Here is a 26,426-nt window from a genome sequence, read left to right on the forward strand (position 1 = left end):
AGACATAAGAGAAACGGGTTCCGTCCCTGGGTGGGGAAGGTCCCCCGGAGGAGGACATGGCAACCCAGTCCAGTACTCTTGCCTGGAGAATCCCAGACAGAGGAGCCTGGCGGGCTACAGCCCGTGGGGCCGCAGAGTCAGAGAGGGCTGAAGTGGCTGAGCACGGCTCTATGAGCACACCTCTCCTTGACTCTGAGACCCGTCTCAGTATGTCCAGTAGGTCAGCAGAAGCATGGACAGCGCCCGCTGGGAGGAACGGGGCCACATGGCTAGAGAGGTCATCTGGCTTCAGTCTTTGCTGGTTTCACATGTGTAAGGAGCTTTAGGGAATTGATGCTTTTGAACTGTGGTGTTGGAGAAGACTCTTGAGAGTCCCTTGGACTGCAAGGAGATCCAACCAGTCCATTCTGAAGGAGATCAGCCCAGGGATTTCTTTGGAAGGAATGATGCTAAAGCTGAAGCTCCAGTTCTTTGGCCACCTCATGCAAAGAGTTGACTCATTGGAAAAGACCCTGATGCTGGGAGGGATTGGGGGCAGGAGGAGAAGGGGACTACAGAGGATGAGATGGCTGGATGGCATCACTGACTCGATGGACGTGAGTCTGAGTGAACTCCGGGAGTTGGTGATGGACAGGGAAGCCTGGCGTGCTGCGATTCATGGGGTTGCAAAGAGTCAGACACGACTGAGCGACTGAACTGAACTGAACTGAGGGGAATTAACAGTCCTGTGAACGGTCTTGCCCTGGCATCCGAGTGATGTGAGAAGGTCACCGGACCCGAATGCAGGTTGTGTCCTGGCTCTGTTCCTCTCTTCAGGGACACTGAGGCGGGCGCCTTGATTTGCAGTTTCCTCACCTGCAGAGTTGCCCATATTGTCCTATTTTATTGGGTTGATCACAGCTCGTAGGAAATGATAGATGTGACGTTGCAAACAATTAGGCAGCTTATGTGAAGTTATTGCTGCGAGTAGGCATTGTTCACAGCTTGTGTCTCCTTCGTGTTGTATATGAGGAAAGATCCACTCTGAGTATCATTACAAACAGTATTTGGTAAATGGTCATTCTACTCTGTAGTAGGCCACACAGCGAAAACAAGGGACATAAGCCCCCAATCCCCAGACCTGTAATTACGCCTTATTTAGAAAATGGAGTTTTGCAGATGGGATTAAGGATCTTGGAATGGGGAGATTATCCTGGGTTATCCAGGAGGGGCCTCAGTGCAGCCAGCAGTCTTTCTAAGAGAGAGCCAGAAGGAGATTTGATATAGAAGAGAAGGCAGTGTGAAGACTGAGGCAGAAATCAGAGTGGAAAATGCCCTTAGCCACCAGAAGCCGGGTCAGGCAAGAGAAGAATTCTTCCCAGGAATCTCCAGAAGGAGGGTAACCCTGTTGACATCTTGATTTCAGCCCGATGATTCTGACTTTTGACTCCAGAACCTCAAGAGAATTAAATGTCTGTTGCTTGAGGCCACCTACTCTGTGATGATTTGTTACAGCATCCACAGGAAACTAATACGTTCACACTAAGATGTTTTTGAAAATTATCTTATTTTCTAAAACACTCTCAAGGATGTCAGAGTTTCCTAGTGTTATGAATCGGTTCAACGGCTTTGTCCTTTTTAATGTGAATGCAATAAAAATGAATATTTAAAATACTGCATTTTCAAGAGCGAAATGTAGTTACGCATTTTCCTGTCTCCCAGTAATCAGCACACTGCTTGCAGAGAGTCAGTGCTCAGTAAATAGGAAAACTACTTCCATGCAAGAAGATGACAATCCATCTAGGCATGTGTTTTATGTCATATATGACACATTTATCTGTCATCGGACTTTAATTGGCCTCAAGTTTGCAGACCAAGTAAAGAACATCAGTGGATGAATGGAGTGTTTCTTTCATTATTATTGTTCTTCACATCCTGCCAGTTTTGAGAGAGAATTTGAAGCCTCTTGCTGTAAGAGACACCTAGGGTATAAGACTATTAAAGTAAGGACAGGAAAGCCAGTGCTGGTGGGCGAGCTCTGATGTACAGATCGCTGAGCCACGCTCCATGCAGTTTTTGCCATCTGCACGAGCTCCTGATGGGACGTGCCCATCTCTCTTTTCCGAATGCTATCTGAACAAATATCTTCCACGGGAACTGGATGTGAAGGTGTACCTGGGGTGATGACTTCCTGCCTGATGCTTGCATTTTGTTTTTTGGGTTGAAAAATTCAGTTAAAAGGACTTCTTTCAAAGCGGCACAGCTGACACTTAAGTTGGAAGCATCCAGGGTTCGTGCTGAGCTAGAGATTCTGACCCATCAGGTCAGGAGCAAGGACTGGGCTTTTTTCCGCAGGTGATGCTGCTAGTCTGGGGGCCTCTTTAGCTGTGGCATCTAGTGTTCTTGCCTCCAGGTGCCTCTCTGGATTCTTCTTTTCTCTCTCTCTCTCTTTTTTTTTTTTTTTTGTGCTGCCGCCTCAGGCAGTCAGCCTCATTCTGCTGCATTTGCTTGGCAACATTGCCCCCTCCAGCCTCAGCAGCCTCCACCCTCAGGCTCTTGAGCATCGCCTCCATGTCCCTGCGGCTCCCACAGCAGGGGGCTGACATACTGAAGCCCTGTCAGATCCCTGTCACAATATCATCAGTCAGTGAAAAGAAGAGAGAAGCCTTGAGATGAGAGTGAAATCGATGAGGGCACCAGGGCTAGAGCGACAGGAAATCGGAATAGCAGGAGAAAAGAGACACAAAAAAAAAAGAAAATTTTTCGATGCAGGAAAACATATTGTAAATGAGCTCCTTTATAGAATTTTCCAGTTTCTGAAAGCGCTTTCTGGAGTAGTCTCAAATTTAGCTGCAAGTTAACCTCTGATTTCTCTAATAAAGAGCCAACTGCTTGTTTTGTTCATTCATCTACTGAAAATCTTTTGTAACCCTCTGGATTGAGGCTGAAGACTTAAAAAAAAAAAAAAAAAAACCTATATACTGTCTGACTGAATGGAGGGCCTCAGAGAGATGGCCTAGTTCGATGAAGGCCAGTCAGCAAGCCGAGCCATTGATGGAACATTAGAATCACTGGAGAGGTTTGGAAAATTCCACATACCTAGCCTGCACCTTGGACCAATTAAACCAGAACTTTTGAGGTGGGTCCCAGGCTGTAGTTTTCTTTTTTCTTTCTTTTTTTTTTTTTTTGAATTCTTTAGTGAATTTCTTGGATTTTGTTTGTTTTTATGTTTTGGTTTTTTGGTATCTTAGCTCCCTGACCAGGGATTGAACCCACACCCTCTGCATTGGAAGATGAAGTCTTAACCACTGGACCGCCAGGGAAGTTCCAGAATTTTTCCTTAACATGTATTTTTTAATGCTTCCCGAATGACTCCCATGTGTACCACTAAGTCAGGTCTGTATGTTCTAGCCCATGAATTGAACCCATTTTAAGTAAAACTCTTAAGAGCCATCCTTTCCATATCTCAGTTCCCTCCCATCTAAGCCTTTGCTGTGTTGGAAACTCCACAGGATGTTTTGGAAACAAGATCTTTTTCAGTCCAGCAACTTAAGTTGAGCCGCTGATTTCTGCTTTCTGCAGCTTTCTGAAGGCCCAGTGGCTTTTCATTTCCACGGTCCAGCTGCTCCCTCTGCTGGCCAGTCGTAAGTAAAGCTTCCTGATCTGCAGAAGCTCACTGCAGTCCGCCTGTTAAAGCAGCGTTTCTAATCCCGTATTCAACTCACATCTCAGTGGCCACTGCCAAAAATGAACCATCTTAACACACTAACCCCTTATCCAGTGGCACTTCTGTGGTTGTTTTCCAGTTGCTAAGTCATGATTTCTTTGCAAGCTTCAGGCTTCCTGGTCCTTCACTATCTCCTGGAGTTTGCTCAGACTCATGTCCATGGAGTCGGTGATGCCATCCAACCATCTCATCTTCGGTCTCCCCTTCTCTTTCTGCCCTCAATCTTTCCCAGAATCAGGGTCTTTTCCAATGAGTCAGCTCTTCGCATGAGGTGCCCAACGTACTGGAATTTCAGCTTCAACATCAGTCCTTCCAATGAACACCCAGGACTGATCTCCTTCAGAATGGACTGGTTGGATCTCCTTGCAGTCCAAGGGACTCTCAAGAGTCTTCTCCAACACCACAGTTCAAAAGCATCAATTCTTCAGCACTCCGCCTCCTTTATGATCCAACTCTCACATCCATACATGACTACTGGATAAACCATAGTTTTGACTATAAGGCATGATGGAGGAAAGAAATTATATGTGTGTATGTCTGTGTGTTTGTATACAGAGACACACACACACACACACCCACATGCCTGCAGATATTTTGCTTACGTTGATACCAGAAGGTATCGGATATTAGCCATTGATCACACTTGTTCCCTGCAGAACAGCTTTGATATATACTTTGGTTAGAAAATAGAGGAGGAACGCTTTCATCCATATCTTCTCTACCCACTTTCATATATATCCTCTGGCAACTCACTTCTCCCTTCTGCCCTGTAGTTTATCGTTATGGCCAAAGGCAAACGCAGGTAGATGGAAACAGGGACCTCATCTTGTGGACCAGGCTGTTGGAGCATGATACCAGATGTTCACTGTGCACAGCCCTTGGGCCTGTGGAGACAGAATTTGACCCTTGTTCTGTCTGCAGGCCAGATGCGGTGCAGCCCAAGCCTGGGGTCTGATGGAGCCTCCTGAAGCTGTGTATTCCGTGTTTTACAGCTCTGGTCATCAGCATGCCCTTCTTGGGCCTTGACTCATATCTCACCCCGTTGTTCCTACTTTAAATATTCTTTTAACCCTGGCTCAGCTGTCAGAATACGGCACGGCCCAGGCTTCCCTGGTGGCTCTGCGGTAAGCAGTCTGCCTGCTGGTGCAGGAGCCGCGGGTTCAATCCCTGGTCTGGGAAGATTCCAGGTGTCGTGGACCAGTTAAGCCTACGTGCCACAACTATTGGGCCTGTGCTCTAGAGCCGTCAAACCGCAACTAGTGAGCCTGTGAGCCTAGAGCCTGTACTCCTCGACAAGACAAGCCTCCACAATGAGAAGCCTGCCCCCTGCCACTGGAGAGGAGCCCCCACCCACCAGCAACAAGAGCACGCCTGCATGCAGCAGCCGCGAAGACCCAGTGCGACCGAAAATGAGTAAATAAAGAGAGAGATCATTTTTTAAAAAAAGAATATTGCACATCCCTTCTGTTTTGTGTCATCTGAAAATACAAGGTAGTGTTCTATGTTTTCCTTAAAGTCACTGATGAAACGCCGAAGAGGTTGGTAATGGTACCTAGTGTGTGTGTGTTGGGCTAGAGAGAGAGAATGAAAAAAAAAGCCTTGCTCCTAATACTCAGAACCTCCTTCCAGAGACTGGCTAGTTGGCTGTGAATGATTTAACACCATCTGAGCCACATTCTCTGATTCCCCGCCCCCACCCGACCCCGGGGCACGCAATGGCACAGCTCTTGAAAGCATAGTCTTCCTAATCAAACCAGCTTGATCTTAAGGACATGGCAGCCTCCTCCAGCATTCTCGCCTGGGAAATCCTATGGACAGAGGAGCCTGGTGGACTACAGTCTGTGGGGTGGCAAAGAGTCAGACACGACGGAGCACGCGTGCATGTTCTATTTCAACCGCAGGTATTATTCTTCTAGGGCGCGCACTCACAGGATGAGAGTTAGGAAGTTCTCCCTTCTCCTCGGCTCATCTTTGATCTTTATACCATCTGTTCCAAGCAGAGTGTGTAACATCCAAGCCCAGTTCTGTGAATCCTCTTCACAAGTTGGCATTGAGGACTCCTCATGAGGAACCAGAAAAACATCTCCCAGAACCTAAAGTAGAACACAGCTGTGAAGCAGTCGTGATTGTGGAGACGCGGTATGCATGGACTTTCGGAGAGTCAGTTTCAAGATCATGGAATTTAGTCGGTTGTTTCCATTCCCTTAGCCCCATTGCTAAGTCAGTTTGGAATCATCAACATGACTGTAGAAGACGCAGCTTAGAGAACTGAGCATTCCGCCTGGGACCCCAGAACGTCCCATTCCCGTCCCTTCGTCAGGACAGCCTCGTTCGTAGCCGGGTTTGTCTCGTGTGATACGCTAGAGTTCCCCTGCACTGGCGTCTCGGTTAGAGACCTCCCTCACCCCTGGGTCCTGGAATGCTGTTAGCAGCCCTTGTTGTATTTCAGTGCTTCCCAGGCGGCTCGGGGGTCAAGAACCCACCTGCCAACGCAGGAGTTGCCGGTTCAATCCCTGGATCAGGAAGATCCCCTGGAGGACGTGGCAGCCTCCTCCAGCATTCTCGCCTGGGAAATCCTATGGACAGAGGAGCCTGGCGGGCTACAGTCTGTGGGGTGGCAAAGAGTCAGACACGACGGAGCACGCGTGCATGTTCTATCTCAACCACAGGTATTATTCAGAGAAAGCCCAGGAGCCCGGTTTTAGCACTGGGGCCTGTGCAAAAGCAAAGACTAGCAAATTTGAGAATTAGTGGAAGGGCAAGTCAGAGTTTCTCAGATTTAGAACGTTCTGAGCTCTGAAAGTTAGGAACTCCCTTTTCTTCTGTTATTGGTAAAGGAGACGTTTGAGCAGAGAGGCCCACTTTTCCTCGGCGTCTTCCTCTGCCCATCAGAGAGGCTGACCTGATGGCCACGGGATAAACGGAAGTGATGGTCATGTTTATAAAATACGTTGGATATTTTCTTATTCTGTTAAAATTTATTTCAATTTTAAATCACATCTTTTTTTAGGCAGAGCATTTTAAAAGAAAGCATCAACTCTTGACAATTACAATGAAGATATTTAGAAAATGTTATTTGAAAATGTAATTTTCAATGATGGTTAAAAAAAATCATCATTCCTTGGGGTCAAGTATCGTCAACTTCTACTGAGAGAGTAAGATAGTCCCTTGTTTTTTCTTAACAGAGGCTTAAAAGTCCAGGAAATCACAGAGATGCCTTCTGGAAGCTGTGTATGTATGAATATAGGGAAGTGAGACCATTTGGTACCAATAGCTGGTATATGGGTCTTTGCTTTCTGCTACGGTATATATGCTAAATGTTTTTCTTGATCTTAAATCCCTCTCTTATTGTCCGTGTCTGTACTTTCACCTGTCCTCACCTTGCTGTACGGATCATTGAACGCTAGCAAAAGGTTTTCTCCCCATCTTTGTGTTGTCATGGCGATTGCAACTGAGCCTATCGTGAAGGTAGGTCAGCTATACTGTGGAGCAATTTGGTTAGTAGGGAGAATCGATCATGAGACATCTGATAAGAATGAGGCTTCCCCCTACAGTGACAGACAGCTAACCGCAGCTTCTGACCCAAATTCCAGTGCTGGGGTGTGACTGAAGCTAGTCCTGTAGCAAAGAGCTCAGCAATAATGCCAGTCAGTGATGGAGTCCAGGGTTGACAGTGAAAATCCACTGATATTCTGATAGCCAGATCCTTGGCTGGCGCTGTTTTGCGCACAAGTCACTTCTAGCCCTGATCTGGGCGCACAGGGTTGGGAGCTGAGGAATAAAATTGGCAGCTTAGTAAACTCTCCAGCGCAGTTTCTCCTAAGTTGTCTCGTGGTGTTGTTTTACCATCTGGATTGTTATATTGCTGGGGACAGAGAGTCTTTGGTCTGGGAGCTTCCACCAGCCCTCTTTTCCTTTCATTCCCCCCTTGTTTAGAGCCCGCTGATCTTCCTCGGTGTATCTCGGGGATGGAGGCAATTCTGGTGCCAGGAGGACCTCAAAGACTGACTTGGGGCCGACTCTGGGGATCGGTGGGGTCGCTGCCTCCTTGGCTGCCTGGTCAGCCAACCAGTTTCCTTTGCTGATTGCATCAGTTCCTCGTTGATGTTCTTTACAGTGGATGACTGTCACTTGGCAAGGCTTCCAGACTGCTTCTAACAGCTGAAGGATTTCTTTTTGGTTTTTAATCTCCTTTTCCCCTGCTGTCAATAGTCCCCTTTCTCTGTGAATGGCTCCATGTACACGTAAAGTAGCGAAGGCATACCTTGAATCAGTGTAGACGCTGACCCTTTGGCGTGCCTTAGCGCCGGGGCGAGTGCCCGCAGCTCAGCCCGCTGTGCTGCCCACCCTTGTGGCAAGGTCTCAGCCTTCGCTCGCTCGTCAGTTGTCCTTATGGCAGAGCCTGCTTTGCACTGCCCTTCTGGGGTGAAACTGCTTCCGTCGGTGAACGTTTCCAGTTCTGGGTTCTGGAGGAGAATGTCCGTCAAGTCTGGCCAGCTCGAGTCAATTTCACCATGAGCTCCTCACAGTTATGGTCGGGGGTTCCCGCTTCCGTAGGTAAAAACGTGGCGGGGTTCCGCATCCACAGTCTCAAGTTGGACCCGTGGGTTTTCGCAAAGCAGTCCTTGGTAGCGAGTCACCCAGGAGCTGGTCAGCCTGCTATCAGGGCAGTAACAGCATGGTGAACCTTTACGTTTATGTTTTGTCCTAGAGTAAGCGTATCTGCTTCTCTGACCAAAACCACAGTGGCAGCTGCTGCCTGGAGGCATGGCGGCCACCCCGCGGCCACTGGGTCCAGTCGCTTTGACAAGTATGCGACTGGGTGCTGCCATGGCCCAGCTGTTTGTGTGAGGCCCCCCAGTGCAGTGGGATTTTTCTCGTGTACAGAGAGGTTAAACTCCCATGTCACATCTGGCAACCCTAATGCTGGAGCGCTGCCCAAGAGTCTCTCTATCTCCTTAGAGGCCTTTTCCTGTTGAGGTCCCCCCTCTAGGGGGTCCTTACCAGACCCTGCTGTGGCTGTAAACAAAGGCTTGGCAATTTCAGAGAAACCCAGTATCCAGATTCAGCAGAACCCGGCAGCCCCAAGGAACTCGCGGACTTCTTTCTTGCTGTTCGGCCGAGGTATTGAACAGATGGCTTGCTTCCTCTCATGTCCAAGCGCCCAACGCCCTTTTAGATGACAAACCCCATGTACTTGACCTCCTGTCTGCCGGTCTGAGCCTTTTTCCATGACACCTTGTACTGTGTGGTGGAGAGTAGGGCCAATGGGGCTTGGGGGCTTCTCCAGCAGTCCCGTTGGGTGGGACTGGCTAGCAACAGGTCATCCACGTACTGGAGTAGGTGTAATTGAAAGTTTCTTGGGGAAAGGCAGCAAGGCCTGCAGCCAGAGCTTCACCAAACAGGGCAGGTGAGTTTTTGAAGCCTTGTGGCAATCAAGTCTGAGTCAGCTGTGTCTTTCTCCCGGTGTGTGGGTCCTCCCATTCAAAGGCAAACAAGGACTGGCTGGCCGATGACAGGCAGGAGAAGGCGACCTTGGGATCGAGGCAGGTGAACCAGCTTGCCTGAGTGGGTAAGAGACTCAGGAGAGTGTAGGGATCTGGGACCACTGGATGGATGGGGACCACTGCACTGTCGACGGCACGGAGGTGCTGGACAGGGCTGTAGTCATTGCTTCCTGACTCTCTCACTGGCAAGAGCAGAGTGCTGCAGGGAGACTGACTCTCGATTAGGATCCCGGCCTCTCGTAGGCGCTGGGTGTGGTCCTGCATTCCCAGGCGTGCCTCCCATGGTCCTGGATATCATTTCTGTCCAGCAGGAGTGGCTCCCAGCCTCAGGTCCACTACAGTGGGGGCATGGTTTTTGACCAAACCTGGAGGCCCCTTCTCTGCCCTGACATCAGGGAATTCTTTTGGCAGGCTGCGGGATTTATTTGTTCCCTCCCTGAGGAATAGAGACACCATTCGTCTCCCCTGGGCATAGCCATGGCCATCATCAGAGCCGATTGGCTCCCCAGGGTGAGGCTCGCGGGCTTTCTGGGGGCAAAGGTAGTTTGCACCCCCAGCTTTGTCCGTAAGCCTCTACCCAGCAGGGAAATGGGGCATTCCGGTAAGGACAGAAATTCACGAGTTCCCAGATGGCCCCCTAGCTGACACGAGCGGGTCTTGCAAAACAAGCGGGCTGCCGTGTCCCCTGTGGCCCCAACAACAGCTGCTGTTCGGCCTGTGAGGGGAGCCACACGTGTGGTTGCCACGGGGTGTTCAGCTCTGGTGTCCACTGTAAAAGTCATTGATTGTCCCCCTACTTTCATCATGACCGTGGGCTCCCGGGGTCCCAGGATCAGGGAGCCTGGTCTCCCCTAGGCTGATTCTGCTCTGGCCGGTCAGGTTTTGGACAGCCGGCTCAGGCTGGTACCTTTCGTTGTTGGATGGACTGAACTTCTCTGACCCTCTGCGATGGCGGTGCTTATCTCTCCAGTGTCCGGTCTCTTTGCAATGGGCGCACTGGTCGTAGCGTACTGGTGGTCTCTGCTTAGTTTCCCCTTTCCACGAGGGAACGGTCTGTTCCACTGGACCTGAGCTCCTCAATGCCGCTGCTAGCAGGGCCGCTTTTGTTTCATTTTTTTATCTGCTTCTCGTTGGGGTTCACGGCCTCAGTCCACAGAGACTTTATCTGCTGCCTCCAGGAGCTGTGTGGCATTCGTCCCACGGAAGCCTCCCAGCTTTTGGAGCTCTCATTGGATGTCTGCACGGAATTGAGCCGCAGAGGCAGCCTTCATCATCTGTTGACTCCCGGTTGTCTCAGGGTCAGATCGGGTGTATGTCTGAGTGCTTCACAGTCTTTCATAGAAATCGGCGGGGGGTCTCATCCGCTTTTTGGATTATTCTTGTCAGTTTGGACATATTGGTGGGCTTTCTGACCCCCGCTCGAAGTGCCTGTAGAAGGGCATCATGGTGTTGACCCCAGGTTTCTTGTCCCTCTCTGGCGTGGAGGTCCCAGCGAGGTCTTGTCTCCGGCATCACCGCTCATGGCCATCCTTCCACATCTAAGGCCGCTGTGGTGGCCTGACCTCCGAGCCATTTTTCGGCTTCTGTCGAGATGCATCGCCTTTCCCCAGTGGTGAAGAGAGGCATAAAGAGCTGGTGACAGGCGTCCCACGTGGGCTGATGGGATTGGAAAATGGACTCTAGGAGGTCAGTCGTGGTCTGTGGTTTATCAGAGTATGCTGGGTCATGGTGTTTCCGGTTTAGGAGATCAGCAGTGCTGAAGGGCTGATGATAGAGGAGGGAGCGACCGGCTGGACTGAGCCAGCCTGGTTCACTTCCTGAGGACCTTGAGTTTCTTGCAGCGGCATCTGACGGGCCGCGGCCAGCTGGTTAAATGGTTGGGCTGAGCGGAGCCGCGTCCCTACGGCCTTGGGGCTGGAGTCTTGCTCATGACGTGGTGCAGGGGACACGGGGGGAGGTGGGCTGTCTGGCAGTGGGTCCGGCGCTGGCTGTGCCAGGGCTTGTGGAATCAGGGGAACATAAGGCGGGGGCAGCAGTGGGTCGTCTATGGGATCTCCCTGTAATAAAGGGGTTTTTCCTTCTTTCTATTTTCTGAGTGGTTGGGTCACAAATACCCTACTCTGTCCCTGTCTGTTAGTGCAAACTCTTGCCCAGAGGGGCAGGTTCTGTGCTACTAGAAGCCAGGAGTCTATGTATGGAAGCTGATCTGGAAGTCCTGGACTCCCAGTGACTCCTTGGTGCACTGCTGGGACAGCGGGCACGTCGAGAGTGCCCTCTGGTGGCCATCCACCGTCAATGGCTGGCCAGTCGAGCTCACATTAGTTATGAAGCTTCCTGGAGGCCGTCTTGATTCCAGTTCAGTTCAGTTCAGTTGCTCAGTCGTGTCCGACTCTTTGTGACCCCATGAATTGGAGCACGCCAGACCTCCCTGTCCATCACCAACTCCTGGAGTTCACTCAGACTCACGTCCGTAGAGTCAGTGATGCCATCCAGCCATCTCATCCTCTGTCGTCCCCTTCTCCTCCTGCCCCCAATCCCTCCCAGCATCAGAGTCTTTTCCAATGAGTCAACTCTTCGCATGAGGTGGCCAAAGTACTGGAGGTTCAGCTTCAGCATCATTCCTTCCAAAGAAATCCCAGGGCTGATCTCCTTCAGAATGGACTGGTTGGATCTCCTTGCAGTCCAAGGGACTCTCAAGAGTCTTCTCCAACACCACAGTTCAAAAGCATCAATTCTTCAGCACTCAGCTTTCTTCACAGTCCAACTCTCACATCCATACATGACCACAGGAAAAACCATAGCCTTGACTAGACAGACCTTTGTTGGCAAAGTAATGTCTCTGCTTTTGAATGTGCTATCTAGGTTGGTCATAACTTTCCTTCCAAAGAGTAAGCGTCTTTTAATTTCATGGCTGCAGTCACCATCAGCAGTGATTTTGGAGCCCCAAAATATAAACTCTGACACTATTTCCACTGTTTCCCCATCTATTTCCCATGAAGTGATGGGACCAGATGCCATGATCTTCGTTTTCTGAATGTTAAGCTTTAAGCCAACTTTTTCACTCTCCTCTTTCACTTTCATCAAGATTCTTTTTAGTTCCTCTTCACTTTCTGCCATAAGGGTGGTGTCATCTGCATATCTGAGGTTGTTGATATTTCTCCCGGCAATCTTGATTCCAGCTTGTGCTTCTTCCAGCCCAGAATTTCTCATGATGTACTCTGCATAGAAGTTAAATAAGCAGGGTGACAATATACAGCCTTGACGTACTCCTTTTCCTATTTGGAACCAGTCTGTTGTTCCATGTCCAGTTCTAGCTGTTGCTTCCTGACCTGCATATAGTTTTCTCAAGAGGCAGGTCAGGTGGTCTGTATTCCCATCTCTTTCAGAATTTTCCACAGTTGATTGTGATCCACACAGTCAAAGGCTTTGGCAGAGTCAATAAAGCAGAAATAGATGTTTTCTGGAACTCTCTTGCTTTTTCGATGATCCAGTTGATGTTGGCAAGTAATCCAAGTCTGTGCTCCAGCCAGTAACGCTGAAGAAGCTGAAGTTGAACAGTTCTATGAAGACCTACAAGACCTTTTAGAACTAATACCCAAAAAAGATGTCCTTTTCATTATAGGGGACTGGAATGCAAAAGTAGGAAGTCAAGAAACACCTGGAGTAACAGGAAAATTTGGCCTTGGAATACGGAATGAAGCAGGGCAAAGGCTAATAGAGTTTTGCCAAGAGAATGCACTGGTCATAGCAAACATCCTCTTCCAACAACACAAGAGAAGACTCTACACATGGATATCACCAGATGGTCAACACTGAAATCAGATTGATTATATTCTTTGCAGCCAAAGATGGAGAAACTCTATACAGTCAACAAAAACAAGACCAGGACCTGACTGTTCTTCAGATCATGAGCCCCTTATTACTGAATTCAGACTTCAATTGAAAATAGTAGGGAAAACCACTAGACCATTCAGGTATGACCTAAATCAAATCCCTTATGATTATACAGTGGAAGTGAGAAATAGATTTAAGAGACTAGATCTGATAGATAGAGTGCCTAATGAACAATGGATGGAGGTTCGTAACATTGTACAGGAGACAGGGATCAAGACCATCTCCATGGAAAAGAAATGCAAAAAAGCAAAATGGCTGTCTGGGGAGGCTTTACAAATAGCTGTGAAAAGAAGAGAAGCAAAAAGCAAAGGAGAGAAGGAAAGATATAAGCATCTGAATGCAGAGTTCCAAAGAATAGCAAGAAGAAATAAGAAAGACTTCCTCAGCAATCAGCGCAAAGAAATAGAGGAAAACAACAGAATCGGAAAGACTAGAGATCTCTTCCAGAAAATTAGAGATACCAAGGGAACATTTCATGCAAAGATAGGCTCGATAAAGGACAGAAATGGTATGGACCTAACAGAAGCAGACGATATTAAGAAGAGGTGGAAAGAATACACAGAAGAACTGTACAAAAAAGATCTTCACAACCAAGATAATCATGATGGTGTGATTACTCACCTAGAGCCAGACATCCTGGAATGTGAAGTCAAGTGGGCCTTAGGAAGATCACTATGAACAAAGCTAGTGGACATGATGGAATTCCAGTTGAGGGATTTCAAATCCTGAAAGATGATGCTGTGAAAGTGCTGCACTCAATGTGTCAGCAAATTTGGAAAACTCAGCAGTGGCCACAGGACTGGAAAAGGTCAGTTTTCATTCCAATCCCAAAGAAAGGCAATGCCAAAGAGTTCGCAAACTACCACACAATTGCACTCATCTCACATGCTAGTAAAGTAATGCTCAAAATTCTCCAAGCCAGGCTTCAGCAATACGTGAACTGTGAACTTCCAGATGTTCAAGCTGGTTTTAGAAAAGGCAAAGGAACCAGAGATCAAATTGCCAACATCCACTGGATCATCAAGAAAGCAAGAGAGTTCCAGAAAAACATCTATTTCTGCTTTTTGACTCCAGTAATCTCCTGCAAAGCCCTTTTTAAAGTTCTTTATCATGCAATCTAAAACTGTTGGCTTAGAGGAACCTCCCATGTTAACAAATGTAATCTACCTGGCAGGGTTTTCAGGAAAACCTAATCTCAGGGAGTCAGTGGACAGTAGAATAACTGGTAACCAATAATTCCTCCCTCCCTATGTTTCCCACCCTGAGTCAGTTGTGCAGAGACAGACAAGGGTGGGCACCCCCTCAAAGGAGGAGACCATTCAGGTGCCCACTTGGCCACGTTCCCAGGGGGAACTTAGGTCCCTGTTAGCATTGGCGAATTAGTGTAAACCTCTGATCCGGATCTGTCTCTCAGGGGGGGACTGGGTCCCCCAGAGGCAGACACGGCCTTGAGCCGTGTGAGATCACCACGGAGCTGCAAGCTAGGGCCCACTCGGACTCTGTAGCCAGGAAGGCCCTGAAGCCACACAATGGAGCCTGAAGCGCAAGCGGATCAGGCCGCCCACTCATTCACGTTCATTTTTCGTCTGCCTGGCCACTCTCCCGAGGGAGACTTAAGACACCTCTTAGCACTGGCAGGTCAGTATAAACCCCCAACCCAGACCAGCCTCACAGGGAGGGATCAAATCCCCCAGAGGCTGGTACTGCCTTTCAGCCTTATGAGGTCGTCATGGGGCCTCAGGTTTTAGACCCTCTCGGGCTCCGTAGCCCGAGGACTGTGGAGCTCACTTTCACTTCCTTCAGTCAGTAGTCATGCATACACAGCCACTCAGAGGTCATCACGATACCTCCGTTTTCCCGAGGCTCCAGGTCTCCCTCTCTGGTGCTCACTTCCTGGGAGCTCCAAGGAAGTGATCCGTCTCTTCTTCTTCCCGTCGGGGTAGGACCTCCTGACTAGGGACTGGCCCCAGGGCCTTACCTGATCCTGTGGCCATTCCCGGTGAGTTGGTCCATCCCTCAATATGTCCGGTCACCTCTTAGCCATCCAGAGAGTCTGAACGCCAGTCTGAAAGAGAACCCAAATACCGTCAGGTGGCATGCCTCCTCGTTCGTCTCCCAACTCCTCCGATCTGGTCCAGCCAAGCCACCGGTCCACGCAGCTCAAGGGGCAGGCGTCATTGGAATCTCACTAGGGCCTCCAAAAATGATGCAGAAACCAGTACTCGAGCAACCAAGCACCACACGAGGAGAATTGGAGAACCCAGGTTTATTACGAGTTAACACTACAAGCCCTGAGCCCTGAACAGAGGGGTTACAGAGCTTTTATACACTGACAGGCATGATTAAGCAGATTTGAGGGTTTGCAGGGGCTAGGAATGGAGACAGCATTCTGGACAGCAAGGAGAACAAACCAGTCAATCCTAAAGGAAAGCAACCCTGAATATTCATTGGAACCACTAATACTGAAGCTCCAATACTTTGGCCATCTGATGCAAAGAGCTGATTCACTGGAAAAGACCCCGATGCTGGGAAAGATTGAAGGCAAAAGGAAAAGAGGGCCACAGAGAAGGAGGTGGTTGGATAGCATCACTGACTCAATGGACAGGAATCTGAGCAAACTCTCACTTATCCAAGAGAGAGTGAAGGACAGAGGAGCCCAGTATGCTGTAGTCCGTGGGTCCACAAACTGTTGGACACAACTTAGTAATTGGACAACAACGATGGCACAAGTTTCACTGTAGTATACTGGCTGCTGTTGTAGAGCTTGAGCCATTGCAGGGTTTTCAGCAGTCCTTATATGTGGTCTGACGTTCTTGAACTGGTCAGTCTTGCCTTTATGATTGATGCCTGAGAATACTGTATCTTCAGTGCTTTGTCATGGGCGGTATTTCCTGCAGAAGCAACGTTGACTTCTAATTCTTCTTTTCCTTTGCCCACTTTCCATTTCCTGTGCAAATGGCCTAGTAGTTGTAGACAGGAGAATATTTTTTTGTGACATGAAATCTCACCAGTCAATGTTCTAATGACTGAAAAAGAAAGTCTAATGTATTTGTTCTTTGCAGGTGATTTCTGTGAGATGACCATGGTATTATCACTTTGCAACCAAACACTGGTTATGGATGAGGATAGTGCCGGTGAAAAAGTTTGTTAACATAAACACTGTAGAAGCAGGTTCAGTTTGGTATCAATTATACCTTTATTAGGAGTGAGAGAACAAAGTTCACATTCTGGCGGTACTAGCCATTGTTTATAAGACTTTGTTGTTATTGTCGTTCAGTCCCTAAGTCGTGTCCAACTCTTTGCAATCCATGGGCTGCAGGCTTCCCTGTCCTTTGCTGTCTCTGGAGTTTGCTCAAACTCATGTTCATTGAGTCAGTGATGCCATCCAACCATCTTATCCTCTATCATCCCCTTCTCCTCCTGCCCTCAATCTTTCCCAGCATCAGGGTCTTTTCCAATGAGTCAGCTCTTCGCATCGGGTGACCAAAGTATTGGAGCTTCAGCTTCAGTATCAGTCCTTCCGATGAACAACCAGGACTGATCTCCTTTAGGATGGACTGGTTGGATCTCCTTGCAGTCCAAGGGACTTTCAAGAGTCTTCTCCAACACCACAGTTCAAAAACATCAATTCTTTGGCACTCAGCTTTCTTCACGTTCCAACTCTCACTTCTATACATGACTACTGGAAAAACCATAGCCTTGACTAGATGGACCTTTTTTGGCAAAGTAATGTCTCTGCTTTTCAACATGCTGTCTAGGTTGGTCATAGCTTTACTTCCAAGGAGTAAGTATCTTTTAATTTCATGGCTGCAGTCACTATCTGCAGTGATTTTAGAGCCCCCCCAAAATAAAGTCAGCCACTGTTTCCACTGTTTCCCATGTATTTGCCATGAAGTGATGGGACCAGATGCCATGATCTTCGTTTTCTGAATGTTGAGCTTTAAGCCAACTTTTTCACTCTCCACTTTCACTTTCATCAAGAGGCTTTTTAGTTCTTCTTCACTTTCTGCCATAAGGGTGGTGTCATCTGCATATCTGAGGTTATTGATATTTCTCCCAGCAGTCTTGATTCTAGCTTTTCCTTTATCCAGCCCAGTGTTTCTCATGATGTACTCTGCATATAAGTTAAATAAGCAGGGTGACAACATATGGCCTTTATGTACTCGTTTTCCTATTTGGAACCAATCTGTTGTTCCATGTCCAGTTCTAACTGTTGTTTCCTGACCTGCATACAGATTTCTCAAGAGGCAGGTCAGGTGGTCTGGTATTCCCATCTCTTTCAGAATTTTCCACAGTTGATTGTAATCCACACAAAGACTTTGGCATAGTCAATAAAGCAGAAATAGATTTTTTTTCTGGAACACTCTTGCTTTTTTGATGATCCAGCAGATGTTGGCAATTTGGTCTCTGGTTCCTCTGCTGCCGGGGTCCAGCCCCGGTGGATCCAGGGTAATTCAAAGCGGGGACGGAGTCGGCAATTAGGAAAGAATTATTTAATTAGAGATATAAAGAGAGATTAGGGAAGAATAGTGTAGTGAGAGAGAGGAGAGAAAAAGAGGCTGTGATTCCTTGGTTTACATAGAAAGCTAATAAAGCCCCGAGACAAGGGACTTGCATCGTCTACATAGGCCGCAGGCGCCCACTTGAATAGCGGAGGGTGCCCCGCCTTGGCTCCCTCTCGCGTGGGTCTTAGAAGCCCAGGCAAATAAGTAGACACTGTGAGCGTCTATGCTCCAGATGGGAATTCAGCCTGAAAAGGGAGAATAAGAAAAGAACGGCATGGGGAAAACCAGTCTTTCCAGGAACTGGTCCATCTCTTTATTTTTCAGGAAAGCTTTTATACTTTACGTTGTACATAGAGATCAATGTATAATACAAAGTCATGCAAGGTCAGCAGACCTGACCCTTATCGAGACCAAGCACTCTTTATGCATGCATTCAAAGGTCTTAGGTGGTTTTACATCATCTTCTGGCCAAGAGGCCTCTTAACATTTTTATGACTCTTTTCCTAGATAAATGTCTGTCAACCAGAAAACTCATTTTTCCTTGAAGTGTTTTTTCTTTAATCTGCATCACCCTCAAAGTACTAAATAAAGTTGCATTCCTGTAGAACAAAGGTGCAGTGGGTTATAACAAAGAAAGTACTTAACTCAAAGATCTAATGTTGCTAATGCAGGGCTACTACCTGTTTTTTCTACATACCAACTATATCAACAAATAAAAGATATGAAAACTTGGCAGCAAGTATTGGCTCAACAATGAAACCCTTAATCAGTCCTATTCTAATGATTTTGGCTCCTCGGAAGCCCCTACATTCCTAGAATTTTTTAAGTTTCCTGTGCCTCTCTGGGTCAGGAGGCTGTAAACAATCACATGCATAGCTGTAAGAGTCTGGATAAACCTGTCAGACAGGCTAGAGGAGGGGTTTTGGGACTGAAACACTCTTATTATACCCAGGAGACTTATTATCTAAAAGCTCTAAGTTAACTTTTTCCAGAAAAAGCTAGGGGGAGATAGCCCCCTATTAATGTCAGAAAAGTTGGTGAAAGGCATAATGCAGTAAGGCAGACAGACTCTGGTTTAGGGGTAGATGCCTGAGAAAGTCCAGGGGGACCCCTGAGGCCTGATCCCGCCTTTGCTCTGTCAGGCCTCTTCCTCATGACCTTTGCCACGGGCCGGATTCCCCATGCTGGCTCCTGGCACTCTGCCTTTTCTAAAACCATCTTGAACATTTGGAAGTTCACGGTTCATGTATTGCTAAAGCCTGGCTTGGAGAATTTTGATCATTACTTTACTAGTGTGTGAGATGAGTGCAATTGTGCGATAGTTTGAGCATTCTTTGGCATTGCCTTTCTTTGGGATTGGAATGAAAACTGACCTTTTCCAGTCCCGTGGCCACTGCTTGGTTTTCCAAATTTGCTGACACATTGAGTGCAGCACTTTCACAGCATCATCTTTAGGGTTTGAAATAGCTCAACTGGAATTCCATCATGTCCACGAGCTTTGTTCGTAGTGATCTTCCTAAGGCCCACTTGACTTCACATTCCAGGATGTCTGGCTCTAGGTGAGTGATCACATCATCGTGATTATCTGGGTCATGAAGATCTCTTTTGTACAGTTCTTCTATGTATTCTTGCCACCTCTTCTGAATATCTTCTGCTTCTGTTAGGTCTATACCATTTCTGTCCTTTATTGAGCCCATCTTTCCATGAAATATTCCCTTGGTATCTCTAATTTTCTTGAAGAGATCTCTAGTCTTTCCCATTCTGTTGTTTTCCTCTATTTCTTTGCATTGATCGCTGAGGAAGGCTTTCTTATCTCTCCTTGCTATTCTTTGGAACTCTGCATTCAGATGCTTATATCTTTCCTTTTCTCCTTTGCTTTTCGCTTCTCTTCTTTTCACAGCTATTTGTAAGGCTTCCTCAGACAGCCATTTTGACTTTTTGCATTTCTTTTCCATGGGGATGGTCTTGATCCCTGTCCCCTATACAATGTCACAAACGTCTGTCCATAGTTCATCAGGCACTCTGTTTATCAGATCTACTCCCTGTGAATATTAGTGTTAATTAGTGCTTGCAAGAATTGTATTGTCTGATCTCCCAAACCCAGTGTTTCAAGAGGAATGGAATACTTGTGTCTAACCCTAGTTTGTCAGAGCAGGAAGCAGTGAGTGAAGCTCCCCTTTGCCATCATAGCCTTTGTGTGCCCGCATGTTAAGTCTCTTCATTCATGTCTGACCCTTTGAGACCCCATGGACTGTAGCCCTCCAGGCTCCTCTGTCCATGGGATTCTCCAGGCAAGAATGCTGGAGTGAATTGCCATGCCCTCCTCCAGAGGATCTCACCGACCTGGGCATTGAACCCAGCTTTCCCACATTGAAGGTGAATTCTTTACCATCTGAGCCACCAGGGAAGCCCATAATAGCCCTTACCCCCCAGAAAGTCAATGCGCGAAGAGTCCGAACTCTGTGTTTCCTTACCTCCTAGCAGCACCTGCTAATCCCCAGAGATGAAGTGAGCACGCATCATTTCCTCCCAGGATTCTGCCACATCTCCAATTTTGCCAGCTTCTGCCTTTATATCTCCTCCTTCCTCCCTCATTTGATTGTCCATATTGGCCTATCATAGTTCTGAGTTACACATTTGGCACTATCTCCCCAGATCAGGGCATCCCTATGGGAAAAGTGGGCTGGTTTCTGCCCCATTGCCCAGACCTCCTTGACCTGACCCGTTTTCTATGAGTGCTTTGAATAGTATCTAATTCTTATGTAGTGCTTACCGCATGCCAGGGAGTGTTCTGCCACAGGTGATTAAGTTGCTGTTATTGTTGTAGCCATGCGTTCTGGGAAACAAACTCACTCAGATAGTGGAGTGCAGTTTATTACACTGGCGGGCCCAAGGCAGAGTCTCCTCTTAGCTAAGGACCCCAACCAGTTTTTGTGAAAACCTTATATTCCCTAAGTGTACATGCCCAAACCCACCTCCCCAAATTCCCTGAAACTAGTCTGAAGAAAGGAAAATGAAAGATATAATCAAAGTTAACCCGTGATTCATTTGCCTTAAGCCTAGGTGGTTAACAGTGGACAGTTATCAGTAGGTCTGTGGTCATACCCCAATAAGCATAATAGAATGTATGATTCTATTCAGTTATACAGATAATTAGGGTATTCTTTTAGGCAACTGAGAGTCTAGGTAGGAGCCCTGGGGCTTTTCCTTCTGGGGACCTGGTTTTCCAGTTGGTTGTCGTTTCCATAGATACTGGGCATATAGCTCAAAGTCCACAGTCCGGCCCAAGATGGAGTCCTGCTTTCAAGATAGAACCTGTTCTGTCTGTTTCCTCCTTCATTATCACCCTGGTTTACAAAGAAGGAAACTGAAGCTCTGTGAGGCCCCATGTCTAGCAAGGAGGGGATCGAAGGGGTCACTTCTGTCTCCATGATCTGAGATCCTAAACCTTTCAGCTCCACTGCTCTCCATCAGCAATCTACCATGATCACTGAGTGTAATAGCTATGGATGGTGGAACTCAAAATTCAAAAAGAGTGTGCCCAGTTACAGGTAAACCAGAACTGCCTTTTAATGACTTTGACCAAATCAAACACTGTGGTTGAGAAATGGAATATTTCCTGCCATATCAGTAAACAGGGATGTCAGAGTCATCAGCAATTACTGCCACCTTGGAAGGTGAGCTGGTGAGCCCTGAGGGAACTCAGGACAGAAAGAATACCTGCCTTGTAGCATCCATCTGACTGCAGCCACTCCCTACAGGGAGCCCTGAGGAAATTCAGGGCTGTGAAAACACAGGATTCTGGCCCCAGATAGCTGAGATGCATATGAAAGGAATGATTTCAGGGAGCCCAGACTCTTGCACCTTCCTATACAGAAGTGAAGTGAAGTCATTCAGTCCTGTCTGACTCTTTGCGACCCCATGGACTATGGCCTACCAGGTTCCTCCACCCATGGGATTTTCCAGGCAAGAGTACTGGAGTGGGTTGCCATTTCCTTCTCCAGCGGAACTTTCTGACCCAGGGATCGAACCCAGGTCTCCTGCATTGTAGGCAGACACTTTACTGTCTGAGCCAGAGAACAAAGCACTAAATTCCTTAATTTGGGATATCTGGTTTTCTTTAATTTGCAAAAAAAAAAAAAAATTTTCTTTGAAGTTCAGATTCCCTGACCTTTGTTGCAAAACTTCTACATAACCTGACTCTTCCCCCGGCACCCCGTGTGTCCTTGGAGCAGTTTTCTCAGGCTCACTTGAGATGCTGTCTCCTGGGCTTGAAGTCCTAAAAATTCCACCAAATAAAATGTAATTCTCAATTTTCATGTTGTGAATATTTATTAAGTGGACATAGGGATAGAAAAGTAGACGGTCGACTAAAAAGGATGTGCATCTTGAGAGTTGCAAGTTAAGTTTTATTTGGGACGCAATGAGGACACCCGCCCAGGAGGCAGCACCTCTGATGGCTCTGAGAAACTGCTCCAAGGAGGCAGTGGGGGAAGGTCAGAATATGAGGTTCTGCTGAAGGGGCAGCTCAATGCAATCAGTGCTTACTGTACAAGAGGTTTTCTGCCAGTCATCAGGAGCTGATGTCACCATGAAGGGATTTAGTGATTTTTCTATATATGAAGAGATGTAAGGATTGGGATTATGAGTTCACTCCTTCGGGGTGTTGAAGGTCAGCAGCCGCAGTGCAGGGGTCAGTCTCCTGAGAGGCAGATGGCAGGTGCTCTTGCTCAGCCAGTGGCAGTGCCCTTGTGCTGTGCTGTGTGCCTAGTCACTCAGTGGTGTCTGACCCTTTCCAACCCCATGGACTATAGCTCTCCAGGCTCCTCCCTCCGTGGGATTCTCCAGGCAGGAGTACTGGAGTGGGTTGCCATGCCCTCCTCCAGGGGATGTTCCCAATCCAGGGATTGAACCCTGGTCTCCCACATTGCAGGCAGATTCTTTACCATCCGAGCCACCAGGGAAGCTTGGCAAATGCCAATTTGTAGTTGACCATGGACGGAGAAGGCAATGGCACCCCACTCCAGTACTCTTGCCTGAAAAATCCCATGGATGGAGAAGCCTGGTGGGCTGCAGTCCATGGGGTCGCTAAGAGTCGGGCACGACTGAGCGACTTCACTTTCACTTTTCACTTTCATGCATTGGAGAAGGAAATGGCAACCCACTCCAGGGTTCTTGCCTGGAGAATCCCAGAGACAGAGGAGCCTAGTGGGCTTCTGTCTATGGGGTCGCACAGAGTCGGACCCGACTGAAGTGACTTAGCAGCAGCAGCAGCATGGAGAAAGAAACTGAAAGTGTGGAAAGGAAATGATAGTGTAGGGAGAACAGTATTTGGGGATGAAGAAACTGTGTGTCACAAGACTAAAGCCGTTAACTATGACAAACAGCGGGGCCAGCGGAGAATGGAAGCATCCCAAGCCGCCTGTCCCGTTTCATTGAAACATCCTGCTGCCCAGAGAGCGGATGTGGGGGAAGAAGTAACAGAATTCTTAGAACTGTTAAATGATGACGTGTCTGATACCGCCGTGAAGGACAAAAGCTCTTGAAAGAGTCCTGAGGGGCACATACATGCTTTATTCAGTTCTGTGAAGATGACAGCTCATCCTTTGCATCCTAGGCCTACTTCTTAAGTTTGGAGTTGATAAAACGCAGCAGATTTAACTTGCCTGACCGCATTTAGCTGCCTTTGTTAAAACACAGACATTCGACTCCGGTGGCTCTTTAGCTGTTTTTACTGAAATAAAATCCCTGGCACACAATAATGGAAAAATAAAATAAAATCAAGAGTTTCATCATATTGTTTTCTACACTGGAGAATCTTGAGTGCTTTGGAAATAATAAGTCTGTCTCCACGATTTCCTGCTCTCCACTAGGTTCTTGGAACGCCGAATGAGGACACGTGGCCCGGAGTTCACTCTCTACCACATTTTAAGCCAGGTATGTTTCACTGATCACAAACAACTGACTGCTTCTGACATGCCAGTGGTGAACGCATAGATGCGCTCCCTGAGGCTAACATTTTACCTGGAAAATTCTGGTTACATTGGCCGCTGTGTACTCTACCTCTTATTGGAGTTGTTTCGTCTTCACGGTTTATTTGACATCCCTCATCAGTGTTTCACCGTATGGTTTATGTTTGATTTGACTGGCTAATCTTAAAGTGACCTCTCATTTCATCATCAGTTAGATTAGCTTCCATGTCTGTAAAAAACAAACTTTAAATCTAGCTGCTGAACTCCATCTGTGTGATTTCTAGTAATAATACTAAAAAAGTATTAAATTGGAAAAAGTAAAACTCATATTTGATTTATTTTTTAAAAAACTCTAGTAATACATGGTCAATTAATTTGAGTGTAAACAGAGAAAATGTTCTATATGTCCAACATTCCACTTGAAAATGTTAAAATATTTACACCCTGAGCCAGAAAATCTGAGAGAAAATGTGAAACTTTTAAAATGCTGTCACTTTTTTCATACCAGTAGGTGGCAGTCAAGAAACTTCTAGTTTTAATAATGACACTGGGAAGAAGAATCTCAAAATGGTCTATGTAATTTTTATAGGTGAATGAAAGCTTTAGAATTGGAAACTTAATAAAAATATGTGGGATGAGTTATTGTAAAGTATACTTTTGTTTTTATTTTCTTTAAAAACATGAATTATAAAATACAGAAAGTTACCGTTGTCAGTCGCTCAGTTGTGTCCGACTCTGCAATTCTTTAACGGACTGTAACCCGCCAGACGCCTCTATCCATGGAATTCTCCAGGAGAGAATACTGGTGTGGATTACCATTTCCTTCTGCGGCGTATCTTCCCAACCCAGGTATCAAAGTCGGATCTCCTGAGTAGCAGGCAGAGTCTTTACCGTCTGAGCCACAGGGGAAGCCCTACCATTAAATTACTGAAAGGAATTATATGGAAGACCTAACGGGCTATTACTTTACGAGGGGAAAGAGCGATGAATAATTACTGGTACAGGAGTCAAGTACATTCTTTTTCTCCCCTTCCTCTCTTCTGGGGGACCACCAGGAATTAACTATCAATCCCGAAGAATGACTGAGATGGGAAACTATTTTTGTTCTTAATATTTCTCTTCTGAAGGTATACAGTGTGCTGAGAATTCTCTTATCTTCTTTGGCTGCCCCAAGGATTCTTTGTACTTTTACTGAATATCTTAAATAACCTCTGTGTCCCGAAGGACTATAGAAAGTTACCAATTGAACGTGGATTGCTCTTTCTTTAACTGAGCAAGAAGCATTCTCTAACTGCTTCTATGGAGTTTACGTGAGAACAGAGCTCTTTATACATCTTCCAAGTGTAGGCTCCTGAAGAAGACTAGCTTCCTTGTGTTAATATCTAAAACCTTAAGTCCTAGGGAAATAAAACAGAGAATATGAAAAGAGTTGAAATGAATAAAGTTAGATGCAGAAAGAAACAATTAAGATAGTCATTTGGTCTGCCAAGTGTCTGGACTTGAGAACATGGAGTAAGTGGTTTATTTTGGTGTGAATAGGTTTATCTTCGTCAACAGCATACAAAAGCACTTATTAAATGTGTTCTGGGAAAGTACTATGATGTGATGCAAACTGAACTAACAGTTTGAGAACTTCATGAGATTAAGGACACTGACTAGTACATATTTTGGTTCAATAAATGTCTGTTGCCCTGAATTATATTAAGTATTTAAAATAAGCATTATTTATGGGACTCTGATGATATATATATATAAAGGTATATGGATCCAAGGCAAGACTCTTGAGAGTCCCTTGGACTGCAAGGAGATCCAACCAGTCCATTCTGAAGGAGATCAGCCCTGGGATTTCTTTGGAGGGAATGATGCTAAAGCTGAAACTCCAGTACTTTGGCCACCTCGTGCGAAGAGTTGACTCATTGGAAAAGACCCTGATGCTGGGAGAGATTGGGGGCCAGAGGAGAAGGGGACGACAGAGGATGAGATGGCTGGATGGCATCACTGACTCGATGGAAAAGAGGTTGAGTGAACTCCGGGAGACGGTGATGGACAGGGAGGCCTGGCGTGCTGCGATTCATGAGGTCGCAAAGAGTCGGACAAGTCCGAGTGACTGAACTGAACTGACACACACACACACACACACACACACACACGCGCGCGCGCGCTTAAGTTATTAATTTTATGTATGAGTGCAGCCACAGATATATAAAAGGTGATGGGGGATTTCCCTGGTGGTCCAGTGGTTGAGAATTCTCCTGGTCCCAGAGGATCCCACAGGCCTCCAGGCAGCTAAACCCCTGCACCACAGCTGCTGAGCCTGCACACACGAGAGCCCAGGCTCCGCAGCGAGAGAGGCCATTGCAGTGAGAAGCCTGAGCTCCACGACTGGAGAAAGCCTGGGGGCACAGCAGCAAAGACCCAGGGCAGCCAAAAACAAATAGATAAAATTAAGAAGAAGGGAAACAATAAAATGTAACAGGGATCCAGAAGAATGATGGGTTAAATGTGCATAAGGCATGGATGCTGACAAGCAAAAAACACACTCCACACAAGGCTTAGGGCTTGTGGGCGAGAGCAGCTGTGATAAGTGCTTCCTGAGTTCCCTTGGGAGGAGTCAAGGAGAGACAAAACAATGGACCGAGACAAAGGGAGTCTTCTGAGACCATCAGGGAGTCCTGGGGAAGGGGTTACATATTCCCCGAGGAGAAATTCTAGTCCTAGGGCCTACCTGCCCCACCCCTCTTGCCCCCTCCGCATTCTGCCCCCAAACAGTGCCTCAGTAAGTCTCAGGGACAATAAGAAAGTCTGAGCCTTGAAGACATGCTTTGTTTTGCTTTGTTTAATA

At 47.0% G+C, this 26,426-nt stretch overlaps 1 protein-coding gene across 4 annotated transcripts in view; it reads left to right on the forward strand.

Annotated features, from left to right (window-relative positions):
- CDK14 (cyclin dependent kinase 14) overlaps window positions 1-26,426 on the forward strand; it is a 677,451-nt gene that overhangs the window by 473,188 nt on the left and 177,837 nt on the right. For all 4 annotated transcript variants that reach the window (XM_015095181.4, XM_042248369.2, XM_027968434.3 and 1 more), the window contains one exon: window positions 23,486-23,549. In XM_015095181.4, the coding sequence (XP_014950667.1) occupies window positions 23,486-23,549 (64 nt within the window). The remainder of the gene's footprint in view (window positions 1-23,485; window positions 23,550-26,426) is intronic.

This window comes from Ovis aries, chromosome 4, assembly GCF_016772045.2.
Source record: "Ovis aries strain OAR_USU_Benz2616 breed Rambouillet chromosome 4, ARS-UI_Ramb_v3.0, whole genome shotgun sequence".
Lineage (NCBI taxonomy): Eukaryota > Metazoa > Chordata > Mammalia > Artiodactyla > Bovidae > Ovis > Ovis aries.